Source organism: Myotis brandtii, unplaced genomic scaffold (assembly GCF_000412655.1).
Source record: "Myotis brandtii unplaced genomic scaffold, ASM41265v1 scaffold61, whole genome shotgun sequence".
Classification (NCBI taxonomy): Eukaryota; Metazoa; Chordata; class Mammalia; order Chiroptera; family Vespertilionidae; genus Myotis; species Myotis brandtii.
The window spans coordinates 869,608-895,044 of NW_005370318.1; the positions used below are offsets into that span (position 1 = coordinate 869,608).

General features: G+C 38.8%; 1 protein-coding gene and 1 pseudogene across 1 annotated transcript in view; both read left to right on the forward strand.

Annotated features, from left to right (window-relative positions):
• Positions 1-438: 438 nt before the first annotated feature.
• The window catches only part of TRPC4AP (transient receptor potential cation channel, subfamily C, member 4 associated protein), a gene marked incomplete at its 5' end in the record, with an annotated part of 57,613 nt that continues 32,614 nt past the window's right edge, over positions 439-25,437 (forward strand). The window contains 6 exons of the mRNA XM_014550639.1: positions 439-570; positions 6,453-6,569; positions 10,943-11,000; positions 12,714-12,769; positions 15,101-15,229; positions 18,846-19,053. Coding sequence (XP_014406125.1) covers positions 439-570; positions 6,453-6,569; positions 10,943-11,000; positions 12,714-12,769; positions 15,101-15,229; positions 18,846-19,053 — 700 coding nt within the window. The remainder of the gene's footprint in view (positions 571-6,452; positions 6,570-10,942; positions 11,001-12,713; positions 12,770-15,100; positions 15,230-18,845; positions 19,054-25,437) is intronic.
• LOC102242318 lies at positions 23,966-25,161 on the forward strand (annotated as a pseudogene).

Here is a 25,437-nt window from a genome sequence, read left to right on the forward strand (position 1 = left end):
CAGTTGTCCCTTAGTATCTATCTAACGGGGATTGGTTCCAGGATTCCTGCAGATAATAAGCAGATACTCAGGTCCCTTTTATAAAATGTCAGAGAACAATGCATATAGTTGCCCCTTCACATCTGTGGACTCCCAGCCACAGTTTGAAAATATGATATTATTTTCAATCCTAGGATAGTTGAATCTGGGGATGCAAAACCTGGGTATACAGAGGGCCGACTGTATATTTACTGAACAAATTCACAAATACGATACTATTTTCAATCCCAGGTTGGTTGAATCTGGGGGTGCAAAACCTGGGTATACAGAGGGCCAACTGTGTATTTACTGAAAAAATTCACATATAGGTGGACCCACACAGTCCAAACCCATGTTGTTCAAGGTCAACTGCAGTTCTTTCCTCATCAGTAAAATGTGTATTTTTTTTTTTTTTAATCACAGTTCACTGAGACATTTTTGACGGAGAGGGACAAACCATCCAAATGGAGTGGAATTCCTCAGCTGCTCCTTAAGCTCTATGCAACCAGCCACCTTCACAGTGACTTCGTTGAGTGTCAAAACATCCTCAAGGTAATTCTTTTGGGCCTTGGAGGGGCTGCATTCAGGGCCTCCAAGTGACACAAGATGTCTGCTTTTTAAAAAAAATCTCTCAGTCTACTTTTAAAAAGTGTCTATTTTTATTACGTAAGCTATAGAAAATTTGGGAAGTTCAGAAAAAGTGCAAAGAAGAAAATAAAACCCCCAACACCAGAAGTTCCCTGTGGATGTATGTCCTTCTGGACTTTGTCAGTGCTTGCTTAATTTGGGAGGTCAACACTGTGCCCTGGGATTGAGATGGCATTCTTTTTGAATAGGGTTTAAAAGATGTTGGTAAATTTAAAGGGTGTATTGAAGTTATCATTTATCATAATGTGAATCTTAAATCTTAATTAAACTATTATCCTTTCAAAAAAGAAAAAGATCCCACATTTCATGGAAGTGGCCTTGTGGTTATTGACAATTATCCTATCCTATATAAAAAAAGCCTAATATGCTAAGTGTCCGGTCGTCCGTTCAACCAATCAAAGTGTAATATGCTAATGATATGCTAAGGCCGCTCAACCGCTCGCTATGACATGCACTCACCACCAGAAGGCAGACAGTTGACCGGTCGACCAGTCGCTATGATGTGCACTGATCACCAGGGGACAGACGCTCCGACCAGTGGGTTAGCTTGCTGCTGGGGTCCAGCCAATCGGGACTGAGCAAGATGGGCCAGACACGCCCTGGAGCCCTCCCGCGGTCCCTCCCTGGCTGGCCAACCTCCCATGTCCCTCTCTGGCCCCGATCATGCACCAGTGGGGTCTCTCGGCTTGGCCTGCGCCCTCTCGCAATCCAGGCTGAAGGAACCCCCCTCCCCTCTCCCAAGTGCACAAATTTTGTGCACCGGGCCTCTCCCTCCCCGGCTGGCCAACCTCCCATATCTCTCCCTGGCCCTGATCTTGCACCAGTGGGGTCTCTCAGCCTGGCCTGCGCCCTCTTGCAATCCGGAACCCCTTGGGGGATGTCAGAGAGCCGGTTTTGGCCCGATCCCGCAGGCCAGGCGAGGGACCCCACTGGTGCACAAATTCGTGCACTGGGCCTCTAGTGACTAACATAAGAAGATTGAAGGGACTGGGCTTGGTGTTTGGGAGAGAGATGGAAAGAATGCAGAGAGCTATAGTAAGACCATTCTCTAACTTAAGTGTGTGTGAGAATCACCTGGAAGGCTTGTTAAAACATAGTGCTGGGCCCCATTCTCTGAGTTTCTGATTTAGTCGGTCTGGGGTTACTATATCTAAACTTTAACTTGGAGGGATGAGAAGGGTGGGTCCAAATTTGAATTTAGAGCACCAGCTTTAGCTGCAGTTAAAACCCACTGTTCTTCAGAGGTGAAGTTTTGATTATTATATCACACTAGTGACCAGGCACACGAAATCACGCAAGTCCCGGGATCCCTCTCCGAGCGCGCCTTCCCGTACATGCAGCCCCGCCCTCCCACCCAGAAAGGGTCCCACCACTGCCGCCCCGGGAGGTGGGACCCAGAAAGAGTCCCGCGACCACTGCTGCTGCCACGGGAGGCAGGACCCAGAAACCCGCCCGCGCCTTCAGTCAAGTCCTCCAGAGTCAAGTCCCCACCCAACCGCACACACCTGCTGTACGCGCAGCCTCCTGCTGATCAGTTGTTACGGTGTGAGGGCGTCATGACCATTAGCATATTAGCTCTTTATTATATAGGATAAGTCATTCTAAAATATAATAGGATCCAGAATAAGCTTAATCTTTACCTTTAAGAAGAGGTATTTTGAGCTGAATCCACTGTGAGAATGAAGACCATTCTGAGCAATCACAGTCAACATTTCAGAAAATGTGGACATTGCTCTGAAGGGACACTCAGTTATTGTGAAGGACCCCAGAGGCACCCTGCTAAGGGACTTCAATCACATTGATGTAGAACTCAAATCTCCTTGGAAAGAAAAAGGAGAGGCTACAGGTTGTTAAGTGGTGGGGAAATTGAAAGGAACTGGTTACCGTTTGTACCATCTGTAGTTATGTACAGGACATGATCATGGGTGTTACACTGTTCTTCCATTACATGGTGAAGGCTGTGTGTGCGCTCACTTCCCCATCAATGTCGTTATTCAGGAGAATGGTTCTCTTGTTGAAATCAGAAATTTCTTGGGCAAGAAATACATCCACAGGATTCAGATGAGGTCAGGTGTTGCTTGTTCAGTATCTCAAGCCCACAAAGATGAGTTAATTCTTGAAGGAAACGGCCTTGAATTTGTATCAAATTCAGCTGCTTTGATTCAGCAAGCCAAAACAGTTTAAAAACAAGGATATCAGGAAAAATTTGGATGGTATCTATGTTTCTGAAAAAGGAACAGTTCACCAGGCTGATGAATAAGATCTACGTCTTTCAGCTACAGAAACAAAATGCTGGATGGTTCCTTACACTTACGTAAGACATTTTAAAGATGCAATAAAAGTTGTGCATTGATTTGAGGGGGAATAAAAGAAATGTTTTGTATTTTTGATCTTCTCATAGTCTGACTAGGGTAGAAATAATTACAGTCTTTTACACTTGTTTAAAAACACTTTGTAAAGAGTTATATATTATTTCATTTGATTCCTGCAAAATTTGAAATATGAAGGAGGAGGAAAAAGAAGTAGAATGAGGGAAATTAATAGTGAGTGCTTGCTGTGTGATCATCATTTCTTTATTCATCCAGCAAATACTTATTTGAAATTTACTGTGTACCAGGCATATTTAATTCTTAGGGTAACTCTGTGAGATGGGTGGCTCTTTCTTTGTATTAGTCTAGAACAGCGGTTCTCAACCTGCGGGTTGCGACCCCTTTGGCGGTCGAACAACCCTTTCACAGGGGTCGCCTAAGACCATCCTGCATATCAGATATTTACATTACGATTCATAACAGTAGCAACATTACAGTTATGAAGTAGCAACGAAAATAATTTTATGGTTGGGTCACAACATGAGGAACTGTATTTCAAGGGCCAGAAGGTTGAGAACCACTGGTCTAGAATATTTTGATTGGAGGTGACAGTAACTCAGACTAGCAAAAAAAAAAAAATCCTTTATTGTATTACATAATTGACAAGGCACAGATGTGAATTCAGGAACTGAACAGTTAGGCCGTCCATTTCTTTTTTTATAATTCTTTATTTTTGAAAGTATTACATATGTCCCCCTTTTTCCCCCATTGACCCCCTCCAGCTCACCCCCACCCCCCGCCTCAGGGCCTCACCGCCCCATTGTTTGTGTCCATGGAGGCTGTCCATTTATTATCTTGACATCTGTGTGTGACCTCAGGTTCCTCCATGTAATCATAGGTCTTGGGTGACATTTCTATAACGTGGGTTAGCCACTCAGGTGAGGTGAATGAGAGACTATTGGCTAGGGGCTGGGACTGAGTTGCTTGTTGACAACCTTAGCAGAACTATGTAGAAAGTGGGGAGGGGCATTTCCTCTAAGGAAATGCAGTTGTTACCTGAAGAAGAGAGAAAGCTGCTGGGCAGACAAAATCCAGCTGTTTTTTATATTCTCTTTTTCAGTCGAAAAAACCGAGACTCAATAGTAACCTGCCCAAAACCTTGTGGCTACTATATGATGAGCCCAGATTTGTCTTATACAAAGACCAGCTTCCACTGTACCAGGTTGCCAGCAGGAAGTACTTCCTGATTTTATGGATGAGAAAAATAAGATCCAGAAAAAGTGGTTCAGTCACTTACTAATTATGTGACCCTAGGCAACTTTGTGATTTGAGTTTTTTGCCTCTAAAATGAGTGAAACTATACTTATTTCATTGAATTATTTTAAGGATTAAATGAACTAAAGTGTAAAAGCCCAGTGCCTGGCATATAGCAGGTGATCTGTAAAAGTGAGTTCTGCTTTTTCTTGATGTGTGGTGCATGGACCAGCAGCATCAGCATCACTTGGGAACTTGTTATAAATGCACATTCTCAGGCCCCTCTCAGACCCATTACAACTCTGCAGGTGGGACCCAGTAGTCTGAATTTTAAGAAGCCCTTCTGATGATTCTGATGCTCACCAGTGTTTGAGCATACAATGATTGCTCTTGCCTATTGTGTTCCATTTTCCCTCACAGGTTCCTGAGGGGAGAACATAATGAGTAGGGTCCTGGATTCTTCCTACTCTCTCCCCTATTTCATCCAAAATAGTTCTGCTTTACAAGCACAGACTCTGGAGCCAGATTTCCTACACTTAAATCCTGTCTCTACCACTGTGTGACATTGACAACTTCTTCACGCCTCAGCTTCCTTATCTGTAAAATTTTGGGATAAGTTACTATTATCTTTTACAGGGTTTTGAGGATTAAAAGAGGTAATACATGAAGTACTTAGACCCAAGCATTAAATAAATTAGCTATTACTACTATTATTACAACTTTTATTGTATCAACTTTTCTGTAAGTTATCATTTTTTTCTATTAGCTCTGTTCCATATGAACAAAGGATTCTTTGGCCCCTCCAAATTTGAGAACCTCTACACTGTATTGACTGTATTGAATACCTGCAATGTCATGAGACCTAGGGAGAATACAAAGAGGAATCTGTTTGTCTTATCTTCAAGGAATATTTAGTCTAGGGAAGAAGTAACATACGTTTGTAAAGAGGTACAAAGTAAAAGTGCTAAATGCCACAATGAATTACAGATTTCTTTGGGGGTTCAGAGGTGCATCAGAATGCTTCTGCTGAAGGGAATCAGAGAAGACTTCCTGGAAGAGGAGACACTTGAGCAATGTTTTGGATACCTATTGCTGCAGAACCAGCCACCCCAAAACTTGAGATAATAATCACTGTATATCTATAACAATTTTTTTGGGTAAGGAGACTTACCCAAGAAACCACTTATCCAAATACATATATTTTTGACTTGTTTGGAGGTGGTTTTTTTTTTGTTTTTTGTTTTTTGTTTTTTAATATATTTCATTGATTTTTTACAGAGAGGAAGGGAGAGGGATAGAGAGTTAGAAACATCGATGAGAGAGAAACATCGATCAGCTGCCTCCAGCACACATCCTACTGGGGATGTGCCCGCAACCAAGGTACATGCCCTTGACCAGAATCAAACCCGGGACCCTTCAGTCCGCAGGCCGACACTCTATCACTGAGTCAAACTGGTCAGGGCTGGAGGTGTTGATGTAAGTAGTTGTTTATTATTTCTACTACTATTACTATTGTATAATGGTTTGATTGAGTGGTTCTTTTGCTTCTTGTGGTGTTGGCTGGGTATTGAATTATCTGGAAGGTCCAAGGTTGGTGCTGTCAGCTGGAGATCAGCTAAGGCTATCAGTCCTTAGCCTCAGTTCTCCTCATGGCCTCTCTAGGTGTCTATGTTAGACTTCTCACAACATGGTGATTTGGTTCCAAGATAGCAAAAGCCAGCTTTGCCAGTCTTTCTTAAGAATTAGGCCAGGATTGCATAGTGTCACTTCTGCCACATTCTATTTGTTGAAGTGAGTCACACCAGCCCAGATTCAGTGTGGGAGAGGATTCTATAGGGCAGTGATGGCGAACCTATGACACGTGTGTCAGAGGTGACACGTGAACTCATTTTTTTGGTTGATTTGTCTTTGTTAAATGGCATTTAAATATATAAAATAAATATCAAAAATATAAATCTTTGTGTTACTATGGTTGCAAATATCAAAAAATTTCTATATGTGACACGACACCAGAGTTAAGTTAGGGTTTTTCAAAATGCTGACACGCCGAGCTCAAAAGGTTCGCCATCACTGCTATAGGGAGTCTGAATATGAGGAAGTGTGATTTATTGGGGCTATCTCATGGGGATTTAAGTTGGGATTAAAATGCAGACTGCTGCTTTGGTGTCTGGTTGTGTTAGATACAAAAACTGAATGTCTCTCTTCATACTGTTTTTAAACTAGGAAATTTCTCCTCTTCTCTCCATGGAGGCTATGGCATTTGTTACTGAAGAGAGGAAACTTACCCAAGAAACCACTTATCCAAATACATATATTTTTGACTTGTTTGGAGGTGTTGATGTAAGTAGTTGTTTATTATTTCTACTACTATTACTACTGCTTAATGGTTTGAGAAGTTAACTCTTAAAATGGGAGTCAGGAAACATTTCAGAATATATAGCAAACATTTGAGAATTTTAATCTTTAAAAGCTCATTAGCACTCACCTGTTTTGAGGCAGCATAGCTTTTACTTTAGAAGAATTTATTTATTTGAATTGATAATGTAGCCACCTTTTTTTTTTTTTTGGAAAGCACGAAGTTAAAGAGGTATGTCTTGTACTTCCTCACTTTCCCAGTATCCTCTCTTCAGAGGCAGCTCTGATTACCAGTTTCTTCTATGTCCTTCCAGAGATGTTTTGTGTGTGTGTGTGTAAATAACCCCACTTCCCCACCTTAGGTTTATTTTCTCCAAATATAGAGGTGACATGTGATATATACAGGTGTATTGCTTTGTATCTTGCTTTTTCCATGTCATTCTCTAGCTGGGGGATAGTTTCATTTGAGTACATGTAAATCTGCCTCATTATTTTAAACAGCTCTGTAGTATTCCCTGATATAATTGTACCATAATTTATTTACCCAGGCCTCAGTTGATGGGCATTTATAGTTTTCTCATACCTTTGCTATCACAAACAAGATTGAAGTAAAGGTTTTTGTACCTACTCTGTGTACATGTGAATGTATACCTTTGGGATCAAAGCATCTGTGCCTTTTATTGTTTATAAACTTGTCAGTTTACATACATATAAGAGGTTTTTTCAACTTACATCCCTAGTAACAAAGTATAAGAGTGTCTGCTTACTCACTTCATCACCAAATAGTATGTATATGTGCTTTTTTTATGGACTTTGTTATTGAAGTGTAACTAGCATAAAGAAAAGCACACAAATAATAATCCCAAAATAAGTTTACGTTTGTCATTTGTGTACAAGTTTCTGTGCAGGCTTGGAGTTTCAATAATTTGGGGTATATGCCTACTAGTGGGATTACTGGGTCATATCGTAACTCTTATGTTTAATCCTTTGAAGAACCGTCAGATTGTTTTCCAAAGCAACTGCACCATGCCCACCAGCAGCGTATGAGGGTTCCATTTTTTCCACATCCTCATCAAAACGTGTTATATGTGTTTTTGAATATAGCCATCCTAGTGGGTGTGAAGTGGTATCTCATTGTGGTTTTGACTTGTATTGGCTAATGGTGTTCAACATCTTTTTATGTGTTTATGTATCATTTGTATATCTTCCTTAGAGAAATGTATGTCTCGTCTCATTTTTTTAATTGGGTTGTCTTTTTATTATGAGTTTTAAAAGCTCTTATTTTCTTGATAGTTTTTAAAATTTGCATTCTTGAATATCTTTCTATTTCTTTTCTGCCAATTGTCTGTTAGTGGCTTTTGCATCCTTTCTGTTTGGTTATTAGGCTTTTCTCTTATTGATTTTCTATCTCAGTTCTTTCAGGTTACTATAATGTTACAAACTGTGTAGGTTATAAACAACAAAATTTATTTTTCACACTTCCGGAGGCAGGACAGTACAAGATTATGGCAAGGGCAGATTTGGTGTCTGGTGAAGGCCCTCTTTCAGGTTACAGATTCCCAGCTTTTTTCTATTTCCTCATATGGGAAGGGGCTAGGGATCTCTCTGAAGCCTCTTTTATAAGGGTATAATCTCATTCATGAGGTCTCTGCCCTCCTGACCTAATCATCCCCAGAGGCCCTACCTCCTAATGCCATCACATATTGGATTTAACATGAATTTTGGGTGGTCACACACATTCAGATTGTATCAATTTGTAGCTACTCCTAATTTCTTAAGGTCCATTGTCTTATGTGTTGTATTCTTTTTCCTAGTTAGAGAATTGAATTTTGACTTTGTTTGTGGTACTTTAAAATGGAGAAAGTTTGCCCTGGCAGGCGTGGCTCGGTGGTTAGAGTGTTGGCCTGTGCACCGAAAGGTCTCAGGTTCAATTTCTGGTCAAGGGCACATACCTGGGTTGCAGTTTCATCCCTGGCCCCTAGTCGGGGCACATGTGGGAGGTAACCACTCAGTGTGTCTCTCATATTGATGTTTCTCTCTCTCCCTCTCCCCCCCCCCTCCCTTCCACTCTCTAAAAATCAGTGGAGCCCTAGCCAGTTTGGCTGAGTAGATAGAGCATTGGCCTGTGGACCAAAGGGTCCCAGGTTTGATTCTAGGTCAAGGGCACATACATACCTTGGTTGCAGGCTCCTCCCCAACCCGTGCCCTGATCAGGGCTTGTGCAGGAGGCAACCAATCTGTCTTTCTCTCATATCGATGTTTCTCTCTGTCTTTCCCTCTCTCTGTCACTCTCCCTAAAAATCAATGGAAAAATATCCTTGGGTGAGGATTAACAAAGAAAATAAGTAAATAAAAATAAAAATCAGTGGAAAAAGTATCCTCAGGTGAGGATTAACAACAACAAAAAAGTAGAAAGGTTTACTTTTTAGTTATGGCTTCAGAATTTTGTTTCTTGCTTTTCTGTTTCCTTCTAATATTTTAAAGTTTTTATCACATATGTTTAAATTTTTGCACCATTCTAAATTTATTTTGCTGTAATGAGTGAGGGACTGGGATCCTACTTTCCCCCCTAGATATCTGTCCCTTACATCCATCACTTGGATGGAGCATGAGGGAGGCTTTCATGTGGTTATTCTGTGTCTTGGTCTGGGTGTTGATTGTATAGGAATGATACTTGGTAAAAACTGGGGCTGTATCCTTAATATTTCTACACTTTGCTGTATCATATTATACTTCTTTTTTTTAAGTTTTCTTATATTATTTTGATTTTATTTCATTTATCTTTTTTTAAAAAAATTATATTTCATTGATTTTTTACAGAGAGGAAGGGAGAGGGATAGAGAGTTAGAAACATCGATGAGAGAGAAACATCGATCAGCTGCCTCCTGCACACTCCCTACTGGGGATGTGCCCGCAACCAAGGTACATGCCCTTGACCGGAATCGAACCTGGGACCCTTGAGTCCGCAGGCCGACGCTCTATCCACTGAGCCAAACCAGTTCGGCTCATTTATCTTTTTAATTTAAATTCTTTATTGTTGAAAGTCTTACATATGTCTCCTTCCACCCTCTCCCCCCAAAAAAGTTTTCTTCCCTTAGAGATGCCATTTTCTACAAAAGTAAAGCTTGAACGTTAAACATTTGTATATACATCATTTACCATAAACTTTATTCTTTAATTTCTGCTCTTTAATTTCTACTCCTTAGGAGTCCCATTGGCTCTATACTGTTTACTTACTAGTCAGTTCAAGGGACCCCCCTTCACTTCTGTATCATTCATCAAGGAATTTACTTAATAGACACCAATGTGTTAATGAGAAGAAAAAGAATAATGTGGGTCTCTAGCCTCATGTCTATTTTTAGTGAAAATGTGTCTTTCTACAGCAGGTGTCTGTCTCACCTTAGGACATCTTTGGATCAATGATTCTTGATTTTATGGGTTGTTTTTTTTGTGTGTTCTCCAGGAATCTCAGTTTGTTCATAAATATGGGCTTTTGCTTGGGTCATTTGCCCATTCACTGACCTTTAGTAGGGTGCTTTATTCTTGCCAAACCTCCTGTTATTGGTTTATTGTGTTTAAGTCTTCTATTTCTTTGCTGTTGCCCAGTTGTCTATTATTGAAAGTGGGGTATTGAAGTGTTCAACAATTATTTTTGAATTGTTTGTTTCCTTCAATTCTGTCAGCTTTTGCTTCATTTATTTTGAGGCTCTGTTTTTAAGTGCATCTTTGTTTATAATTGTTATATCCTCCTGCTGGATTGACCCTTTTATAGTTGTAAATTTCCCTCTTTGTCTCAACAGAATGGGTTTTTTAATGCATACCTATTGTAAATAGTTTAAACAAAATTATATGTTGTATTTAAAGTATATAAAATGAAAAATGAATGCATATCATTCCTACCCCCTGTAGAAATAAGTATTAACAGTTTATGGTATATCCTTGAGATTATTTTTATGTTTATAAGAGAAAACAAATAATTCTTTAAGCAGAAGAAGAATCGTGGTGATATTCTGTAGCTTTTTAAAAATTAAAGCCACATTGGATCTCATAGATTACCTAATCTAATATGCCTATTTTTTTAAATGAGAAAACAGAGGCTATGTTGGGGCATTGACCTGCCCAAGTTTACATGGGGAATAGGTGGTTAAGCTGGGACTAAAACCCAAGCTTTCATTTCAGACTCTTGGTATAGAGCTCATTTCCCTGAACCTTGCTGCCATCTGCCTATATTGGGAATAAGAGGCTCTTGGAATACTGTTATAGATATTTGGGCCATGAGTTAGCATAGCAAAGATTGTTTTATAAGTTGTGCTTTGAATTAATTTTGAAGATTTTATCTAAAAATATATTTTTTATAGCTCCTTGTAGAAATTCTTATGAGGCCTACAGTCTCTCTCCGGGGACAGAAACTGAAAAGTAAGTATGTTTGTCAGCCACTTCCCCTTTTTCCAACCTGCTGATATGATGGTGGTTTCCAGGAGTTTCTCTTCTTCTCTTTCTAACTCTAATGGTGAGGACATGCCTTAGATTCAACTGCATGGTACTCTCTCCAATCCTAACTAAGCAGCTGTATTTATTCATTTTATATTAGGTAGAAATACAGGCTGGTGCTTTAAAAGAAAAAGTGTGAAAACCACTGGGCTAAAAGAATTATATCTAATAATCCTTGGGTCCAGTTTTTATGTTCTATTTGGTAATTCTTACTTCTCATATACAGTTAAGTGAGAGAGTAAGCAATAACCTAACCTAGTAAGATCACTGTGTGTGTTATGTCTTAAACTATTTTTTGTTGTTATAAAGGTGATATATACTCTGTGTAAAAAGTTCAGTCATTGCCAGAGTGCATATAGTAAAAAGTAAAAATGTTTTTGGTGGTGCATTATTTCTTAAGTTCGGTAGTGGGTATATGGGTATTAGTCTTATTCTTCCTCATAATTTATGCATATTACAAATATTTTGGGGGTATTCAATATTTAATTTATAAAAAGAATAAGTGTACTTTGCTTGGCATTAAAAGCCAGAGATCACTTAATATTTGATGAATGCTCTTCTATAAACATCACTTTATTTTTTTAATAAAAAAGTGTTTCCTCCATAATATCAACATGACATACTATATAAGACCTCATTTGTAGGTATAGTGATGGTTAAGAGGATTCATATTCATCTTTGAATATCCATATTCAGATTTTCTTTCTATCTAAATTGGTTCTTCTGTTCTCTATATACTGGTCTGGGTATTCCAACCTGCTTTAAAGTCATAAAATAAAAAAACCAAAAAGCCTCAGTAGGTTGAAAGGTAGTGATAAGGGATACAGGACACTTGCATTATCTCAAGATTATATCAGATAACCCATCTGGTCCAGCTACCTTGGCAGGACTGCCCATTGGGATCTCAGAAGGAGACCCAGCATTTTTAGAGGTATTGTAGCAGCATAAGATTAAGTGGAAATAGTTTTTGAAAATAAAACTATGCCAAACAAAACACTTTGTCCATGGTTCATATTCAGTTTTATCACCTCCTAGTTTTAGTTTTCCTTTTTATGCTATTTTCTGTTCCTACTGACAGAGAAGTAAGTAGCTAGTTCTTTATTAGGCTTGATAAGCCAGGCATTAAAAGCCATTTCCCTAATATAAATAACCAAATTTATAATAAGAGACATCAATATTCTTATACTTTGGATTCTAGTAGTTCAGGTTTTGGAAATGTTTCTTGAGGACCCAATTCAACACAAGCATCAAAAGGTTTAAATTGTTTATTTTTTGTCTATTTAAATAGCCACAAAAACCAACCAAAACTAAAAGCTTGGATATATTCTAAGCAAGCTACAAAGTGAATATGGCTTATTTTAAATAACGATATCAACATAGACTGAAATTATGAAGACTGTGGAGCATAATGAAAATGACTACTGTATCAAACCAAAAGCAGTCTACAAATTGATTTGTGGGTTCTGATGGGCACCATGAAAATCTTTGGTAAATAAAAATTGAAGGGAGATATGCTTATAGGAAAATAATCATCTTGGAGGAGATTATGAGAAATTGTCTTTATTTTCAAAAAATTTAATACAGTTATACTGTCTTTTCAATGAGAAAAATAGCCAATTACTTCCCTTTTGCTTTCAGTAAGTGATGAAATGTCCAAGGACTGTTTGAGCATCCTGTATAATACCTGTGTGTGTGTAAGTACCCTGCTTTTGGTGTTGCATTTATCTCCCCACCACATCTGCAGTCCTTGAGAAAGGACGATTCAAGGGAGGTGGTGGGCCTGAGAGCTATCTTCAGACATTGAAGGAATTGGCCTTATTTTATGTGTGTCTGAGAACCAGAACCAACAGGTGGAAATTATGGGGAGGCAGAGTTTCATAGTATTGTTGACCTTAACATGGGCTGCACAGATTCACTTTAATATGACCCATGCAGTTCAAACCCGTGTAGTTCAAGACTCAACTATATTTTCAACCTGCTGTTGGGAATTTGTGGATGTAGAAGGCTGACTGTAATTACAGGTTTTTGACTGTACATAACTCCTGTGTTGTTTAATGGTCAACTGTAATTGTTAAGAGCCATGGTTACTTCAGCAGGTACTGAACTCCTTTAACCCTAGAGGTATCCAAGCAGAGACTGAACAATTGTCAAAGGGTGACAAGCATTGGAAGAGTGTCTATGACCTCTAAGATACATTTTAACCTCTTTATGCCCATTCCTTCATGTTCCTTGTTAGAAGACAAAGTAAGAACCAGAAGCCTCACCCACGATTTAGCAGGACACTACTACATCGAGCAGTGAGTGAAAAAGAATGGTGAATAAAGAAAGCAGTTTAGTAGAAAGGAAAGAGCATAGCACTTAGTACTAGAACTTGATTTTGAGTTCTGGTCTTTAGCTTAGTGCTTATTAGTTCACCTCCTGAGCTTTAGTTTCTTAATGGTAGAGTGCAGTTAGTAATCATACTAACATCATAGGGTTGTTGTGAAGACTAAATGAGATGATAGATGTGAACGTACTTTGTAAAGCAGTATACAAATGTAGTTTTTATAAGACACAGTACCTGTCTTTAGGAACTTCTTTGGTAAACTGTAAACAGTGAATCATAATACATAGCAGGATGAAACAAGTGCTGTTGGAGATGTGAAACCTGCATGCTATGAAAATGCAAAGGAAAATTAATTTTATTTCTTGCCTCATTCAAAAAAGACTTCAGGCATCTTATAGGAGTATGTAAAATCTATCAAAATCATAAATTTAATCTTTTTTTAAAATATATTTTATTGATTTTTACAGAGAGGAAGGGAGAGAGATAGAGAGTCAGAAACATCGATGAGAGAGAAACATCGATCAGCTGCCTCCTACACACCCCCCACTGAGGATGTGCCCGCAACCAACGTACATGCCCTTGACCGGAATCAAACCTGAAACCTTTCAGTCCACAGGCCGACGCTCTATCCACTGAGCCAAACCTGTTATGGCAAAATCATAAATTTAGAAGTATGAATTTAGAAGAATGAAAGGATAAATAAGCTAAGGGTATAACATACATCTAAGAAATGGGCTAATATAAAAATGTAGAGCATAAAATCATCTGTATTATGGATGGTGCGCAAATTTGGGTTTAAACTTCTTAGCAGCCAACACAAATAGGGAGATATGTTTTAACATTTACACAGCTCAGCATCTGTAATAGTGCTGTGCACTAGAAATACAATGTAAGCCACTTAGGTTACTTTAAATTTCCTTGTAGCAATTTTTTTTAATAAGAAAAAAATAGGAATAAGTGAAGTTCATTTTAATACGCTTAAAATTAAATATCAAGATTTTTTTTTGCACTGACCTTTCAAAATCTGGTGTTTTTTACACTCAGCACACCTCAGTTCAGACTAGCCACATTTCAAGTGCTTAATAGCCACATGAAGCTAGTGGCACAAATAGGCACAGACAGAGCTATAAGTAAAAATAAACTAATTTTCAGGAAACATACAATTATTCTTGGAGCTGAGGCCACTAAGAAATTGTCCTTATTAAAAAAACGACTGTATGATGTTATTAACTCCATCATTGATTGGCTTTTAGAGTTGAAAATACAAGTACTTCAGGGACTGGGCAGAAAACAAGAAATGTTTGAAGTTGCTGGTTTTTGGAGTGGGGATTTGTACAAATTGGGACAATCCTGGAGTAGGCACGTCTTTGCCTGAAAAATATTTACATTCAAAATTTTAAAAGTACTGCTGGTTAAATAAAACTTGGACTACTGTATGCTAGTTATAGCTCCTGATTTAGATACCAAGCAGATGCTAGGTCACAAACCTATAAGATTATCATGAAAACACCCCTTCCCAGAAAAAAATGCATTTGCACACAGTGTTTTGTATATTGTTTTAGGGATTTAAGACCTAAGCCAAGAATTTCAGATGTAATGTGGGATTGTGTTTCCAGTGTCTGGAAGGGATATCTTGCTCTTTATATATATTTTTTCATATTTATAACTTATTCTGCCTTTTCTCTCCTCCCTGTGATAGACGGAAGGAGTTACAAAGCGTTTGGCAGAAAAGAATGACTTTGTGATCTTCCTGTTTACACTGATGACGAGTAAGAAGACATTCTTACAAACAGCAACCCTCATTGAAGATATTTTGGGTGTTAAAAAGGTATGTCCTCCGACAGGTGGGTAACCAGGTGGGAGAGAGTCTCAGCTGATTGGATTCTGGAACCTTAATTAATGTACAGAACCCTTTTAAAAGAAAAATTCTTCCGTACTCCTAGTGTTAAATAATTTTTTTGTGTTACTTAAGTACATCTGTATTCAAGTAAAAATTAGGTTATACTTTTTATACTAATGGGTCTTATATGACTATAAAACCTAAACAAATAAACAAATTGAAATCAAAGTAATTATAAAACTCAAAAGTTCAGATTGACATAATGAATTTAATGTGATAGCTAATGTCACTTTGCCAAAATCAAATTGCCCCGCACTCACTAATTATAATGCAGATCTTTTTAGCATACCTACTGCTACATGCTGTGTGACTTCATTCTCTTACCACTTTATTTGAACTGCTGTGAAACCTTCATTTATTAGGATATGTTTCCCTTGGTAATTTTTGACTTTCACTTTTACTTAAGTTTACCTGTGTTTTTCTCCCATTAGTTGTCAACAGTTAATGTTAATTGACACCAACACAGGAGACACAGGTAATGATCACTGAAGTGTGGCCACTTGGTCATAAGATGTACATTCAAATGATCCAGAATATGCTTAAAAAAAACTATGATTGAAATGAAAGCACTAAATTAAAAACTTATCATTGCAATCTCCCAGACCCTAAAAACATACCCATAGACATCTGTTAGAGAACCACTATATTAGATTTTTGGTGTTATGCTTCTTTGGACCTGAAACTTCCTTCCTTTCCCAGTATTTGTCCCATACATCCATGCTGGTTGCAATTTGGCAGAATTCTTTTACTACTCGGGAGGCAGGAGCAGCCTCCTAGCGTTGGCATTGCTGGGAAAAGGGCACCCCCGTGCATTGTGTTGTCCCCAGCTTTCACTTCTGTCTTTTCGCTGTACTTTCCTCACGTCCTGTTTGTTATCACCCAGGCGGAAGATGCATAAGTGGCCCATTGTCTGTAGGAACACATTGGAAATGTGTGCAGGTCCCAGACAGACCCTTTGTGTCCTTTGATAAAAAGGCTTTGTTGTTTTTCTACTAACTGTGCTCCAGCCAGTGTGAGAGAAGGGGCTTCCAGTCTTCCTGGCAGTATCAGCATAGGAGTCTAGAATTGCTTTTCCTGTGTTGCCAAAATGTTGATGAGTTCTGCTAGATATTATGGGTATCTTGGAACATTTTGCAAGGGAGGCAGACACCATAAGAAGGAACCCAAGCCACAAACTGGGAAAAGGTATTTGCAACCCATGCAACTGACAAAGGATTGGTAGTCAAAATTTATCAAGAATTCTTACAGATTGGCAAGAAAATGAAATAGTTCAGTAGAAAAATGGACAATGATATGAACACGCATTTCACAGAGGAGAAACAAATGGTTCATAAGTATAAGAAAAGATACTTAACCTCATTGATACTTAGGGAAATGCAAATCAAGACCACAGTTAGAGAAAATAGAGCAAATTTGGTGAGAATGTATATCGTTGACCACACTTTTCTAGTGATGATACTGTTTTATATCAGCAGAATATCTTTACCTTTCTTCTGTTTTCTACTTTAACATGCATATACCCTGTGACCCAGCACCTAGGTATGCACTGCCCTATGGGCCAGGACATCAGTACCGCAACCTGAGTCTCAGGCATGCTCATGGGAAAGCTCATTCCGAGAACAGTGATTCTTAGAAATGAAAACACTGAACTGAAGCCAAGAGGTTGTGCAGTCAATTCAGTGGGTCTGCCAGCTAAATAGAAAAGATCAAAGTGTATCATGTAAGGGTATTGTTTGAAGAAGTTTTTGTTTCTTATTTATACATGTATCTATGCATTCACATATGTATGTTTATTGGGTAATTATGGATATTTCTAATCTTGGGCATTGTAAGAATGGTTTGTAAGCCACTGCCCCAGAAAAACTGCACATGTGCATCAAGAAACACAGAACAAAAAACTGAAACCAAGTCTGTGATCTATCTTCAGGAGAATGGGTAAATAAATGTACTCCATTCACACAATAGAACACAGGCATAACTCCGAGGTACTGCGGGTTCAGTTCCAGACCACTGCAGTAAAGCAAGAGTTTCACAAAGTGAGTCGTCGTCTTTTTGCTGGTGGAAATTTTTCCTTCCACTTGTTAAAACTGCAACATCTGTGAAGTACAATAAAGCAAAGCGCAAAAAAACGAGGTATGCCTGTGTTAGAAAGTGGTGGAAAAAAAGGAACTGTTGCTAAAGGCAACAGCACAACTGAATTATAGAAATTATTGCTAGAAGTCAGTTGCAGAAGATTGGATATAGTATATCATTTTTATAAAGCTCAGAAATAACTAAACATATATGATAAAACTGTTTTTAAAGGCAAAGTAGTAATAAAATTCAGGATAGTGGTCATTGCCTCTGGCAGAGAGGCATGGAGATGTGATAGTAAAGGCGTGTGCAGCTATTCACTTTGTTATGCTTTATACCATATGTTATGCATCAAATAAATAAAAATTAAAATACATTTGACCCTTGAGCAACACAGGTTTGAACTGCATGGATCCATTATACATAGATTTTTTAATTAAATATTTTTTCTTTAAATCGTGTATTACATGAACTTTTCTCCTTTTAAAACATCTTTATATTCCTCAGATAATACCTGCTACTCCTCCTCCCACTAATTTACTTAACTTCTCCTGGATTGGGTATTTCTCTGTCACAGAGAGTACTATAATCACATAACAAAAAGCATCTTATAAAATTTAATTCTCATTTTATCTAGGAATAGAAGGAAAATTCCTTAATATCTATTAAAACTTACAGCAAACATTAAACTTAATGTTAAACTTTGGAAATAATTTTATTAAAGTCAAGAAACAGGCAAGAATGCCTATCACTTTCTCTAGATAATTGGTTACTTGTGCATATACAGAAGGAGACACCTATAGGAATGTTCATTGCAACATTGTTCAATAGTGAAAACTTGTAGTTCATATATATATGTTGTGGAGTAAAACAATGAAAAACAAGTGAACTAGAGCTACTTGTATCAGTGTAGTTAAATCTCAGTGTTGACTGATAAGTAAGGTGGTATATGATGCCATTCACACTACGGGCAGAATAGTACCATATGTTTTTATGGAAATATAAGTATAAAAACATGGGAATAACAAATACAAAGTTCAAAATAACGATTACCTCTGGGGAGAGAGAAGGGAATGCAAGTAGGTGGGGAAACACGGTCCTTCAGCTATATTTGCAATATGTTACTTCTTCAAAAGAAACCATCTGTAGCAAGAATGGCAGTTTATGATTCATAAAACTTGAGTGATAGGTATTTTGTTTGTTTGTTTAAATAGGTAAAATGAGCAAAGGTAGAAAATAAGAACAGTGGTGCTCAAAGGGTTTAATCCTCAGACTGGTCCTAGGAAGTAGGTTAGTCCCATTTGACAAATGAGCAAACAGACTTAGAAAGGTTCTATAATTTACTTCAGCTGTAAATTGCAGAGCTGGGATTTGAATCTAAGTGCCACATTCTTAGGGGAATTCAAGAGAGGAGCATTTCTAATTTCTAATGCACTGAGCACAGGGATTGTTTTATTTGTGTCTTCTGTAGGAAATGATCCGGCTAGATGAAGTCCCCAATCTGAGTTCCTTGGTATCCAATTTCGATCAACAGCAGCTTGCTAATTTCTGCCGGATTCTGGCTGTCACCATTTCAGAGATGGATACAGGGAATGATGACAAGCACACACTTCTTGCCAAAAATGCTCAGCAGAAAAAGAGCTTGAGCTTAGGGCCTTCTGCAGCTGAAATCAACCAAGGTAATGTCTCTAAACTCTCAGAAATTTAAGATTGTAGCTCTGAGACACCTTTCTAAATCATGTAGCTTTTTCAGTATCTCTAGAGCTTAATCCATGTGAGGGTGTTTGTTCATCATTGGAGGGCCAAGTTTGTAGTATTCATCAGATTTTTGAATGGATCAGAACCTCAAAAAAGTTAAGAATCATTGTTTGTCAGAGTCACAAAAACCTGTACTTTTGATGCACTAAGTCTCTCTGGGCCTTTATTCTATATGTTATGTGCACGCATGCGCGCGCGCACGTATATACAAGATTATTCATTGCGGCATTGTAATAACAAAAGACTAGAAATAATCTAAATGTTCATTAGCAAGAGACTGCCTAGTTTAAAGAATATTTATATAATGGAAAATTATGTAGCTTTTAAGAAAAAAGAATGAAGAAAATCTCTATATACTGATATAGAAAAATCTCCAACGTGTATTAATGGTAAAAAGGAAAATGCAGAACTGTGTGTATAATACTTTTTGTATTAAGGCAGGGAGGGGGGACTAATATCAAATGTATTTGTTTGCTCATATGTAGTATGCATAAACTGAAAGCATACACAAGAAAACTAAAGTGGCTACCTGTTAGGCATGGGTGTATTATTTTATGTATGTTTGATTTTAAACCATGTGGATATATTGGTTATTTAAATGGAAAAAAAAATATGATTCTAACTCATCTATTTCATCTATTGCTTTTTGGTAGCAAAAGAACTCTGTTCTCTTGTCCTGGCCTAAGCAGGTTTTGGGGGAAATTAGGCATATATCTGTTTAGTCATAAGAGTATAGATGATTTATATTTGAACTAAAACCGTCTTGCCCTAGACGGTTTGGCTCAGTGGATACAGAGTCGGCCTGAGGACCAAAGGGTCCCAGGTTTAATTCCAGTCAAGGGCACATGCCCAGATTGCGGGCTCCATCCCCAGTGTGGGGTGTGCAGGAGGCAACCAGTCGATGTGTTTCTCTCACATCAATGTTTATCTCTCTCTTTCTTTCCCCCTCCCTTCCACTCTCTCTAAAAATCAATGGAAAAAATATCTTCGGGTGAGGATTAACAACAACAACAAAAAGGCTAGTTCTAGAAATACAGTTGATTTTAAAAAATCTCATGTTTACCATAGGGTTAACCAAATAACCAAGGTAGAATAATAAAAATTTAACATTAAAAAACAGCAGTAGGAAACTACAACCATTTTACAGCAGCCCTAATGATGCTTTGAAAACAATACTCTGTTTCTAAAGTCCAGTTGACTGAATGAGTGCATTTCCAGGCCTATCTCTGCAGAATTGCTACATGCTACCCAGCAGCCTTCCTTCTAAATACTGTGTCTGAGTCTTCTACTAACTCCATTAATGTTCTGGTTTTAGTTATGAACATATGACTATAGATCAGTGGTTCTCAACCTTCCTAATGCCGAGACCCTTTAATACAGTTCCTCATGTGGTGGTGACCCCCAACCATAAAATTATTTTCGTTGCTACTTCATAACTGTAATTTTGCTACTGTTATGAATTGTAATGTAAATATCTGATATGCAGGATGTATTTTCATTGTTACAAATTGAACATAATTAAAGCATAGTGATTAATCACAAAAACAATATGTAATTATATATGTGTTTTCCGATGGTCTTAGGCGACCCCTGTGAAAGGGTCGTTCGACCCCAAAGGGGTCACGACCCACAGGTTGAGAACCGCTGCTATAGATGGTCATAACTATACTTGTAGGTTATTAAGGAATGTAATTTTACACTTTTTAGTCATGTGAAAACAGAAGTGTGTGAACTCTGTGGACCCCAGGTTAGTGGTTCTCCCTTCAGCTTGTTTTTCTCTCTGAGTCCTTAGCCTTCCTTGGTCTGTGTAGGCTTTTCTTATGACTGGAGGAGTACTCGGTTAGTAAATCATAAAATATACATTCTTAAAATCATGTTACCTCAAAGCTAATTTAAACATACACATACATATACACTGACAAAGCTCACATAGCTTAATCTCCTGCTATATTGCTGATATTGAGCCAGAAGAACATTTACCCAGAACTGATTTTATATAATCCTTCAAGCATCTCTGTGAAGTAGAGATTAGTATCTCCATTGCACAGATTAGGAAACTGAGGGTCATAAAAGTTCAGTATTGGATACCTGTGTGTGCTGAGGCACAAAGTAACTTTCAACTTTTAATTTTCCATTTAAGTAATCTGTTTTATTCTGTTAGTATTGATTACCTTCATGTACCTGCTTGTAAGCTGACTTAAGTAAAACCAGTACTACCCATCATCTTGGGGAATGAGGTTTTCTTGTCACTCGGTTTTTTAATTAACTGAGTTTTAACCCCAAGGTAGTTTTCTTTGATTTGGGAGATTAAAAAAAGGAAGTTTTGCCCTAGCCAGTATGGTTAAGAGTCATCCTGTGCACTGAAAGTTCGCAGGGTCAATTCCCACCAGGGCACGTGGTTGTGGGCTTTTTCTCTCTCTTCTTTCATCTCTCTAACAAAAATAAAAACATTAAAAAAGAAGTCTTTATGAAATACTAGGTTCACTTTCATACCTGTGTGGCTAACATCCTGTATAATAAAGAGGTAATATGCAAATTGACCCTCACACCCTCGTGTCACAAGATGGCTGCCCCCACATTGTCACAAGATGGCCGGCAGGGGAGGGCAGTTGTGGGCAATCAGGCCAGCAGGGGAGCAGTTAGGTGTCAATCATGCCTGCAGGGGAGCAGTTAGGGGGCGATCAGGCTGGCAGGCAGAAGCGGGTAGGAGCAATCAGGCAGGCAGTCAGGCGAGTTGTTAGGAGCCAGCAGTCCCGGATTGTGAGAGGGATGTCCCCCAAGGGGTTCCAAATTGGAGAGGGTGCAGGCTGGGCTGAGGGACACCCCCCCCCCAGTGCACGAATTTCATGCACCGGGCCTCTAGTATGATATAATCTCCGTGTGATGTCTGCTTATATCTTTTGGAATAAAGCTTTATTAAATGTATTTTAGCACATGATGTACAGGGTCTAGGTCTTCCCGGCTCTCCGACCATAATTCTATTTCTACTCCCACATTCCATACACATTCTTCCCAGTCAAATGCACTGAGGCGGCCAAGGTGAACATAAGTAAATCGCATACAGTAGATGAGAAAAATCTTAGTCCTCAGTGTTATCATTCTTTAATTGAATTCCAATAATGTGAGTACTTTTTAAACAGAGGTATGTGTAGCAGTCAGCTCTGGCTGCCATAACAAGGTACCATAGACTGGGTGGCTTAAATAACAGAAATTAATTTTCTCACAGTTCTGGAGGCTAGAGATCCAAGATCAAGATGCCATCAATGTTGGTTTTTGCTGAGGACTCTCTTCCTGGCTTATTGCCAGCCACCTTTTCACTGTGTCCTTATGTGGCCTCTCCTCTGTGTGTGCACTAAGAGAGAGATGTTTGGAGTCTCTTCTTATATAAGGACACTGGTCCTGTGGATTAGGGCCCTATCTTATGACCTCACTTAATTACCTCCCCAAAGGCCCTGCCTCCAAATACAGTTGTATTGTATGTAGATCAGGGCTTTCAGTGTATGAATTTGGGAAGGGGACAGGGGGAGATACACAATTTGGTTCATGATGGTTTAGATAACTGAAGCATGTAGGATGCTGCCAAAAACTTGGTTTTGGCCGGAGCCAGTTTGGCTCAGTGGATGGAGCGTCGGCCTTCGGACTGAGGGGTCCCGGGTTCGGTTCCGGTCAGGGGCATGTGCCTGGGTTGCGGGCACATCCCCAGTGGGAGGTGTGCGGGGGGCAGCTGGTCGATGTTTCTCTCTCATCGATGTTTCTGGCTCTCTGTCTCTCTCCCTTCCTCTCTGTAGGAGATCAATAAAATATATTTAAAAAAAACAAAACAAAACAAAAAAACTTGGTTTTGTTTTTCAATATACTGTAACTCTGAACTAGTTTTCTTGCCCAGCAAATTAATGCTTCATCTTATCTTCCTGGAACTCCGATAATTTAAATGTTAGAGCCCTTTTGGGGATTCTCAGAACTACTAGTTGTCCCTTTTATCAATTCAGATGGAACAGATGGCTCCATCGGGGTGGGAGGGGGGGATCATTCAAGATTTTAGAGATACAGATGAAGCTACAGGACCAGATAGTTATCAGTTTATAGGTGACACTGAGCTGAAAGGAGCTGATTTATGCAATACATGAGTTAGGATGGAATTCAGAATCATCTCTGAGCTGAAAAGCAGGGCCTAACCCAGCCGTGGGCAAACTATGGCCCTCGGGCCGGATACGGCCCATTTGAAATGAATAAAACTAAAAAAAAAAAAAGACCGTACCCTTTTATGTAATGATGTTTACTTTGAATTTATATTAGTTCACACAAACACTCCATCCATGCTTTTGTTCCGGCCCTCCGGTCCAGTTTAAGAACCCATTGTGGCCCTCGAGTCAAAAAGTTTGCCCACCCCTGGCCTAACCTGTGAGAGGAAAATTTTCAGGAGTGTTCTGGACATACTGGTGTTTTAACAAGAAGAGAGAAGAGGTCTGCTTTTGCAGAAGTTCTCGGAAGTAGTGGGTGTTTTGGTCGTCAGCCAGTTTAACATTAACAGTGTGTTAGAGCTACTGATAAGGCTGTGAGAATACAAAGACTGTAGAGTGCAGGGGTGCCAGTCCCCTGAGACTGTATATAAGTTGGTGAGTTTAATTGGGACTGCCTTGTGGGAGCGAGGGGGAGTCCATTGCTTTCATCAGCTTTTCAAGAAATGAATGATTTCATAAAAGCACAGGAATCAGTGGTGGGAGTCAGAGTGTCAGAACCCTGCATCCTGGGCAGGTCACATCTGAAAGACTGTACTCAGTGTGCAGGTCTTAGGAACTGTCTTGTGAGGAACAGCTAAAGAAACTGGAGAGAGGTTCCTGCGTCCGCTGCCGACGGTCCCACCGCGCTCCGGCTGTATTTTTCTGAACAAAAGTTGCCTCAACATATGTTTTAAGGATGACTCTCCCTATCATCATAAAATGGGGTGGACAGGAATATTCAGTGACCACACTTTCAGAAGATGATACTGTGCTGGATCTCAAACAGTTTCTCAAGACCCTTACAGGAGTGCTACCAGAACGACGGAAATTACTTGGACTTAAAGTTAAAGGCGCAAACCTGCAGAAAATGATGTTAAGCTTGGAGCTCTCAAACTGAGACCAAATACTAAAATCATGATGATGGGAACTCGTGAGGAGAGCTTGGGAGATGTCTTAGGTCCGCCTCCTGACAACGATGATGTTATCAATGACTTTGATATTGAAAATGAAGTAGTCGAAGTAGAAAATAGGGAAGAAAACCTGAAAATTTCTCGCAGAGGAAAAGAATACAAAGTGGAAATTTTGAATCCACCCAGGGAAGGGAAAAAGCTTTTGGTACTAGACGTTGATTATACGTTATTTGACCATAGGTCTTGTGCAGAGACTGTGGTAGAATTAATTCGGCCATATCTTCATGAATTCCTAACATCTGCATATGAGGATTATGACGTTATTTGGTCTGCAACAAATATGAAGTGGATTGAAGCTAAAATGAAAGAGCTGGGAGTGAGCACAAATGCAAATTATAAGATCACCTTCGTTTTGGACAGTGCTGCTATGATGACAGTGCATACGCCAAGGAGAGGATTAATAGATGTAAAGCCTCTTGGTGTTTTATGGGGGAAGTTTTCAGAGTTTTACAGCAAAAAGAACACCATTATGTTTGATGACATCGGAAGAAATTTTCTAATGAACCCACAGAATGGACTAAAGATAAGGCCTTTTATAAAAGCCCACCTAAATCGAGATAAAGACAAAGAACTTTTCAAATTAACTCAGTACCTCAAGGAAATAGCAAAATTAGATGACTTTTTGGACCTAAATCACAAATATTGGGAAAGATATCTCTCAAAGAAGCAAGGACAGTAGTTCCAAGTTACGCTGGCAGTTATTGAAGATACTTGAGATCCACGAACTCTTGCTTTTATGCTAGAAATCTTTATAATAGTGCTGGACACCGAAGCAAATACCATACTGCTTATACTTGGTCTTCCAGTGTTTTATAAATTTGATTTTATATTTTTTGAAGATCACAGCAATATGCTAAAAATATTCTCTCTTTTTCCCCTGTGTGAATATATTGTTACTCTTGAAAAATATTTTCTCCAGGATTGAGTACTGAGGTGCCCCCCTCCTCCCACTCACACAAAAAAAGTGGACAGAAATGTAGTATACTCAACAATATCATTTTGAGATTTTGGAAACAAGTTATGTGTTATGTTCCTGCCTTATTTGTGTTGTTGTTGGACTAAATCTAAGACCAATTCCGTCTTGAAACTATTGCTTTTCCTTTTAAAACAAACA